General features: G+C 38.8%; 1 protein-coding gene across 1 annotated transcript; it reads right to left on the minus strand.

Moving 5' to 3' along the window:
- Positions 1-213: 213 nt before the first annotated feature.
- Positions 214-7603, minus strand: LOC144629733 (uncharacterized). Its single transcript, XM_078487951.1, has 2 exons — positions 7418-7603; positions 214-1466 (listed from the first exon to the last, which is right to left on the minus strand). The coding sequence occupies exon 2, from the start codon at positions 1330-1332 to the stop codon at positions 214-216; it is 1119 nt and encodes a 372-aa protein (XP_078344077.1). The 5' UTR covers positions 1333-1466; positions 7418-7603.
- Between the last annotated feature and the right edge of the window lie 540 nt (positions 7604-8143).

Consider the following 8143-nt stretch of genomic DNA (forward strand, 5'->3'; position numbering starts at 1 on the left):
AAAAAAGCCCACTTCAAAATTCAGCAATGGTCTGGAGCCTCAGTGGCCGTGATAGTGCTTTTGCCATTACCTGTGGGACACGATAAACAAATTGGCGTCCCCTTCCACCTATTCTGTCTCTCCAAATAATCCCATCACACGTTTTCAAAAAGGGCTATGAATTAAACTATCAAGATAGCAAAAGGAAGTAGAAGTAGACTCTGATAAGCAAAACTAAACATTTAATTTCCTCCACCAAAGATTCTCTTTCGGCAAACTTTCACTGTAACCACTAAAAAATGCCAACATTGACGATTCCGTATACTTACCCCAATTTCTTAATTGAAGATCACTAGCTGAGGTTCTTTGACTGTCTTTTGAATATAACAACATACGTAACTTTTTAAATTCTCTCTCAAAGCACTGGAATTTCTTTGCAATCTTTGAAACAGATTCTGCGTTTTCATGAAGGCGGTTCTGAATATCGTTTACACTTGTCTGCAATTGGTCGATTCTTTCTTGGACTTTTTTTAATACGTCTTCCATTTTTTCTTGTAGTTGACTTTTCGTGCCTTCTGCTTGCTCTCGAACTACTGTTTTTAAGTCCCGGATACCTTCAGCAATTACTTCTGCCTTTTTCTCAAGTCCTGTCTTGGTGTTCTTAATGGTTTCTTCCAAACCGCCTATGCCTTCTTGAGTGACGTTTTTGAGATCCTCCAGAAAATTCTTAACTTCAACATCGTTTTTGTACCATCTGAAAAGTTCTTGTATATTTCTTTCATCTTCGTCTGTAAGCGATTCCGTTAAAAAGTTATCAATTGCCTCCTGCCATTCGTTTCTTTTTGTATGCCCAATTTGCCCCGCAATTCCTAAAAGGGCCTCACTGATTTCTTGCCAAAGCAATGGAAACTCGTCATCTTTTATCTCCATGGTTTGGTTCACGTGGCCGTAAACTGAGTTGCGGTTATATTTAATTCTGGCTAATTCTGCAGCTAAACTGTGGTCTGTGCTTGCTGGTAAAGCATCCCAGCCCGTGACTGGAGGGGAGAGACTGCATATTGTTCTTAGCAGCTTAAAGAGCAGACTAACATCAAAATCAGTTGACTTGCCGTACACCCCTGGAGAAGGGTAAAGACAATCCCATTGCGGCTTTGTAAACTTTGCTGCTTTGAGATTTTTCTTTGTGGCTGGATTTTTTAGTATTGTGGGAAGGTTACTCGGTGGACATCTGAGATCAAAAATCTCCCTCAGTAGCGTGGTGCCTCCACTTATTAGCAGCCGTGCGACACGTTGAAAATTTGCTTTTCCACGTGTTGAACTAAGCACTTCATCTGTAAGAATGGCGGTGGCCATTTTTCAAGAAGATATAAACAGCTAGTGGAAACACAATATAACTGGTTTCGTCACCAGGAATGGATCAGTTTCTCTTTATGGTTCAGAATGCATCTGCCAGTTATCAGCATTAATTCTGTGGTTCATCGTCTGATCTAAGATAAAAAAAGACTGAAGTGTTAGTGTAACACCCGTTCACCAATTTAGGTATGTGGCAATTTTTTTAAAAATTTAAGGTGGCTCTGAACCGCACTGATACAGTTTTTTTTGCCAAAAGTTGTATCATGACATATTGATCATAACCCAATAATAAAACTCAAAGGACAGTGCAGAATGCAATATGGCCAATCAATTGACAGCATGATAATAATTTTCCAGGGTAATTTCGCCTCAGAATAAGTCAAATGAGTTCACCTTTCAGTCTGAAACGCTGTTTCATGTGTACTTGTAAGATGCTAAAAGACCAAACGTGACAACTAAATCACGCGACAACCTACATCCGGGAGAAGGATTTCCGTTATTGAAAAGTCACACGCGGCTGACCAATTGACACAATTAAAAGTCGATTTTTTTAGCAAAGGAAGATTTCAATCATTTGAACCGTTGTGTGTTATGTTAACTTTCGTTAATTTGAGACTTCTTAAGCAGCAAACATGATACGTTTACTTTTAGTGCACTTACGTAACATGATACTTTTGTTTTTCGACTGAGTCTTATTTAATTAAGTAGCAAGAGTCTACAAGAATCCTACCGCATTGAAAATCACATGGCGTTAGGCTTAGATAACATTAACTTTCGTTGGTTTGATTTTCACTTATGAGGTATGGGTCGCAATGCATTTGGGAGAAGTTTTCATCTTTGCCGGCTAAAAAGCAGAAATATTTCTTAGACGTTGAAACAGCAAAGGTGATACTTTCCCCTTCTGTGTAAACGAATGTAACGTGATACTTTTCAGTTTTTTCCTAAACTTATGTAACGCAACACTTGTTTTTGTCGAAAATATACGTAATTTGATACATTTCTTTGGCAAATAGGGCAACATCGATGGAAATTGTTTTGTTTTAAGTAATAAAACCAATTATAACACAGATATTATCGATAAATCCAAGAAATAGCTTTTCAGATTAGGAGATATAAGGTCACCTTTTAAAGACTAGGTCGGTATGTTTAGGAGTTAAAATCGAATGAACTACGATCGATAGCGGCAACAGAATAAGAACGTGCTATTTCGTGACAAATGTTTAGTTAGTTTGTTTTTATTTGAATGAACTGATTTCTGTTGTGAACGAAACAAAATGATTGTTGTAACAGTTCTGACCAAGGAAAATGTGCATTAAAATTGTTTTCTTTATGCTCCAAGCAAATGTTATGAGTTATTTTTATGTTTATTTGCGAACGGTAACTTGAGATCTTTTTTTTTCATGTAGGAGTGTAGTTTCAATTAAGAACTGTTCCCGCAAGAATAAACAAGAAGCGAATTTAGTGGCATTCTCAGATATTTCAACTTAAATGTGTTTAGTATGTCTCCACCAAACAACACTTGTGTTCCTTCCCGAGAGTTACTTACGCTTATCTTTGCAACAGTAACACGATTATTTGCTTGTAACAAGACACTTTTGTTTTCCTTGCAAACGCTGTAACATGATACTTTTGTTTTTCACGGCTACATCGATGGCAGTTGTTTTGCTTTTAATAATAAAGCCAACTATTTCACTTTAATTTAATTAAGTTGCGGTTTTAACTTCTCAAAAGACGTTTTTCAAAAAGGAAAGAACAAATCAAATAAAAAACAGCTCTTTCAAAAGGCTTTTTTAAAGCGCGGTATTTGTTTCCTGGTTATTAGATCTAGAGTATCGCGCCGAAAATCCTGGTGCAAATTTTTGCATACTTAATTACGAAAGCGCTGTGAAAGTCTCAAAATTTAATTTGTAATTAGTTTGCGGTTTCAACTTGGCTCCACTGAGTCTGCATGAAACCTACCGCACAACACGCGATACACGCAATGTTCCTGAGAATATAACGTAGACTAATCTACGTATGCGTTTGGCACAAAGTTCTTTGCTCAGAAAGAATAGTACCACAAGGAGAGTAAAGGGTTTTTCTGAAACAAATATATACCTTTGATATCTTCATATGAAAGTCACGTAGATATGTTCCACGTTTTACCTGGGGCGTATGGTCAGGTGCTGCCCACCCCCTACCCCCTTCACAAGGAATAATTAATTAATTTATATCAATTAATTAATTGACTATTAAAGTTTACACCTTAGCGCATTAGGGCGGGGGCCCCGACAGCCCCCAACAAACCATCACAATAGAGCATTCTGCACTAAAAATGGGGGTCACCGAACTCATATTCGAGTTATTAGCACTGAAAGCTAAAACTAAGGGTTTCTTTGACAGGTTGTTTAGTTAAAGTTTCTCTTTTTGATATATGTTTTAATCGCAAAATTTTTTTTGTCAACGTTTATAAATTAATCTGTCAAAAGAATTGTTGTTGTAAATTAAATTGGCTATGATCGAACCGTTTAACCATGATTTTTTCAAACATTGTTCAACTATTAAATATAATTTTTACTTAATGGCGTAAAAGTATGGAAATAAAAAATATCTTTATCAAGTAGCTTTATAGGGGTGTTTGATCTACATGTTGCTATGGCAACCTTTTTTTGCATTACTTACTACTTACTCACTTATCCATATCGGGCCCATGAGGACTCTTGAGGCCAGTTTTTTTTGCATTATGAAGATCTTATTTTGACTAAGATTCTGGTACATTATAATATCAGCTTCTATATATGCAAGCTAAGCCTACGTAGCTGGCGGTATTGTTGGGTTTTAAAGCGTGCACAAGCAAGCGGCGAAGCCGCAACAACAAGCAGGCAGGCGCGAGTGGCTTGGGGAGCCAAGCCACTCCCCAAGCCACTCGCGGCTGCGCCCCTCGTTGTTGTGGCTTCGCCGCTTGCTTGTGCGCGCTTTAAAACCCAACAATACTGGCAGCTACGCAGGCTAATTATGCAAGCTTAGAAGTCATTTGCTGCCATAGTGGAGAGGGACAGGGGGTAGGAGCCTGGGAGAAAAGGGACAGGTGAAAAGAAGGCGGGGAGCAGGCTCCCTAAGGTGGCAAGAACCAGGAGATCAGAAATTGAGAAGTGGGAATAGCTTAGGAACAGAAGTGGGAACCGCTTAGGAAAAGGCAGGATCCAGGAGTAAAAGGTATGAGAAGTTATGACCCCCCTGCTCCCCCCTACCACCCCCCCCCCACCCCCACCCTAAACCCCCAACACACACAGGCACGCACCATTAAATTTCAGTTTAATAATCCAAACAAGAATTAAGTTGTGAATTTCCCTGACCAGATACTCTGGTTTGGTTCCTGCCTTGATTTCTTTCATATAAACCAGTCTGGTTAAAGAATAAAATAAAAATAAGCTTTGAACATTTTTCTGCTGAAAATATCCTAATCTGGAGCAATTAAACCTTGTTCAGTTGAACTGTATATGAATGCTGAAAAGCGAGCGGTGTCAGTGAGAATAGTACACTTTACACTTTGCTAAAATTCCATGAATCAGCACACAACCAAAAGTAAATCATATAATTTGCCTTATTCTAGTTTGCTTGTTGTATTGTTTGTGTTCACAAGCAATCATATCAAGATCATTCTCTAATTTAACAATAGAGTGTTTCTGTCGAGGAACTATCGTCTGATAGTTGCCCCGCGGAAATTTGATGTTCTTAAAACAAATATTAGCCCGAGAAGCAAAGCTTCGAGGGCAAATATGCTAGTTTTAAGAACATCAAATTTCCAAGGGGCAACTATCAGACCGATAGTTCCGAGACAGAAACACTCTATTGTCTTTATTGTTCACCACTAAATTTTCTCCCGCACGCACATACAAAAACAAGCATCGTGAATTATTTTTACTTTTGAGGATAAAAAACTCAATTGAAAGCTGAAATTTAACAAACGAAACAAAACCAGATGAGAAACCCACTAAATGCAGTAAATTTGGTTGGGTTTTTTTGTCTGCAGGCAGCTTGTTTACAAAAAACAGTCACGGGCGGGCACTATCGATCCGGGCATTTTTCACAGGAGGGCACTATGGGCTGATAGTGCCCTCCGGCGGACGGGCACTATCGCGTCACGTGTTCAATTTAAATCAATCAGAATCGGAGAAAATTTAGTGGTGAACTATAATTAAACAATAGAGTGTTTCTGTCGAGGACAGAAAAACAAATATTAGCCCGAGAAGCGAAGCTTAATTCGAGGGCTAATATGCTAGTTTTAAGAACATCAAATTTCCAAGGGGCAACTATCAGACCAATAGTTTCGAGGCAAAAACACTCTATCGTTTTTATTGTTAACCACTAAATTTTCTTCCACGTGGCCTTTCAAAAACGAGCATCTTGAAATTTTATATTTTACCTTTTTGGATGAAAGTCTTGAAAGCCAAAATTCAATGAACAAAACATAACCAGACAAGAAACCCACTAAATGAAGTGAATTTGTTGGGTTTTTTCTGTCTGCAGGCCCGATTGTTTAAAAAAATTTTCAAGGACGAGTACTATCCATCCAGGTATTATTTTTCTCGGGCGGCGCTATTTTAACAATAGAGGGTTTCTGTCGAGAAACTATCGGCTGAAAGTTGCCCTGCAGAAATTTGATGTTCTTAAAACAAATATTAGCCCGAGAAGCGAAGCTTCAAGTGCTAATATTCTAGTTTTAAGAACATCAAATTTCCAAGGGGCAACTATCAGTCCGATAGTTCCGAGACAGAAACAATCTATTGTCTTTATTGTTCACCACTAATCACGAGCATTGTGATTTTTTTTTAACTTTTCAGGATAAAAAACTCAATTGAAAGCCAAAATTTAACAAACAAAACAAAACCAGACAAGAAACCCACTAAATGCAGTGAATTTGGTTGGGTGTTTTTGTCTGCAGGCACGCTTGTTTACAAAAAAAATTAACCGGCGGGCACTATCGATCCGAAATTTTTCTTCGGCGGGCACTATGGGCTGATAGTGCCCTCCGGCGGACGAACACTATCACATCACATGATCAATTTAAACCAATCAGAATCGGAGAAAATTTAGTGGTGAACTATAAGGGCTGATAGTGCCTAATGTCGTTCCCAGATTCTCGTGGCTAGACGAGCCAAAAGGCAAGATCTGGTCAAATCCGATTTGTACCACGAGTCAATTGTGCACGCCCTAACAAAATTGCCTCCAAAAACAAACTAGTGTCCTCTGAGAGTGAAAACAATAAGGAGAAATCTCCCCCGGTGCCAGTTATATTCCACCAAACATGATCTGGACACATTAATACTGTAATACACACAATAATAATTGAATAGAAATGCTAACAAGAAAACATATATTCCACCTCTTTGTCTGCAACATTTGAAGATGACACCCCCCCCCAGAACATCCTGGAATTTTCATGACCCCCCCCCTCAATTCTTGCCAGCCCAACCCCTGGCATAAATAATTAATGTTCCCTTATAACCAATATCGTACAGATCAAGTAAACGTTTATTAACCTTCATTAATGAGAAACTCCTTTGTGCCAAGCTATCACGCAATGTTCATTCTCTCGCGTGATCAGTACGAGTGTCACGCGAACATCGCGTGACAGCAAGATCTTTTTTCAAGCAGCTCCGGCCAAGGAAGTCTCCAAATAGAACGCTGCACATTTATAATAGATATTGTACCTTAAGTTTCTTTCAAGTTTATCAACCTCTAACTTTATCCAGGGGAATTTTTAGTTACATATACTGTTCCGGAATGTTTCGATACCGCCGCGTGCGAGGGCCTCGCGCTCAACACGCAAGCGGTCTTTTCGACAGCCAAAACCGAAACTTCGACAAGACGCCATTATAAATCAGTGTATAAATGAAAGCTAAGAAGCCTCCCATCGATTTAATACTCGTTAATTGAAACTTAGAACATAGCGCCGGCTGTTTACTTGCGTACTGCACAAAATGCTTAAACAAGCGACTTTTATTTGCATGCAAATTCAGTCTGATGAGACGGGCAAATTAAGTGGCTTTGTTTCAATAAAAGCACGATACAATGAAAGGAAAAACAAATTGAAGTTGCTTACCTTCAATTCCCAATCGGCCCATATGATTTTCCTCAAAATTATCAACTTTCGCGAGTGTGTCGAAACCACCACCGGAAGGTGGACGCCAGACAGAAAGTGAAAGCAAAACTGTCCCGGAAATACTTGAGTTTGTGAGGGCTCATGGGAAGTATAAATGACAAACCGGGTGGGGATTGGTAAAGTCAACAAACATAACCCAACTTAAAATGTCAAGTTTCTGTTGGCTTGTATCTTCACATTTCAAAATGTCCTTTTTACAAGCCTGTTTTTGTCTTTTATTGCTACCATAATACGTAGTATTTCTCGAATTACTTTTCATTCTCCGTGACACAGCGACTTAGGCCATCCCAATAAAATGTTTCGTTTCCCATCGCCGACCGACCCATTTTTTTTCGAAATGTAAAAAAATATTCCAGATTCACTAGTCAAAGAGGCAAGTAGTTGAAGTAACAAGCACACGATCTTGTTTTATTAACAACAATTGGTATGATGTGATGTTCTTACTTTAATTAACATCGATATTAAGTTTTTCAAAGGCTGTTTCGTGCCAAGGGCATTAATTAACGATTGTTCCAACATTCTCAGCGAGATCAACTGAAACAAAATCTTTCGGTTCTGCATCTCCTGGCTTCTTAAATGAACCCAGAACACTTCAAGTGTTCGTTCTTTTTTTTTTTTGCCCGACCGACCGACTCACCATCACAAGACACGGGGCGATGGGAAACG

This window comes from Oculina patagonica, chromosome 11 (genome assembly GCF_052425735.1).
Source record: "Oculina patagonica isolate OP01 chromosome 11, crgOcupat, whole genome shotgun sequence".
Taxonomy (NCBI): Eukaryota; Metazoa; Cnidaria; class Anthozoa; order Scleractinia; family Oculinidae; genus Oculina; species Oculina patagonica.

Coding starts and splice junctions, on each gene's coding strand:
- LOC144629733 (XM_078487951.1), bottom strand. CDS start 1,332: ATGGCCACCGCCATTCTTACAGATGAAGTGCTTAGTTCAACACGTGGA.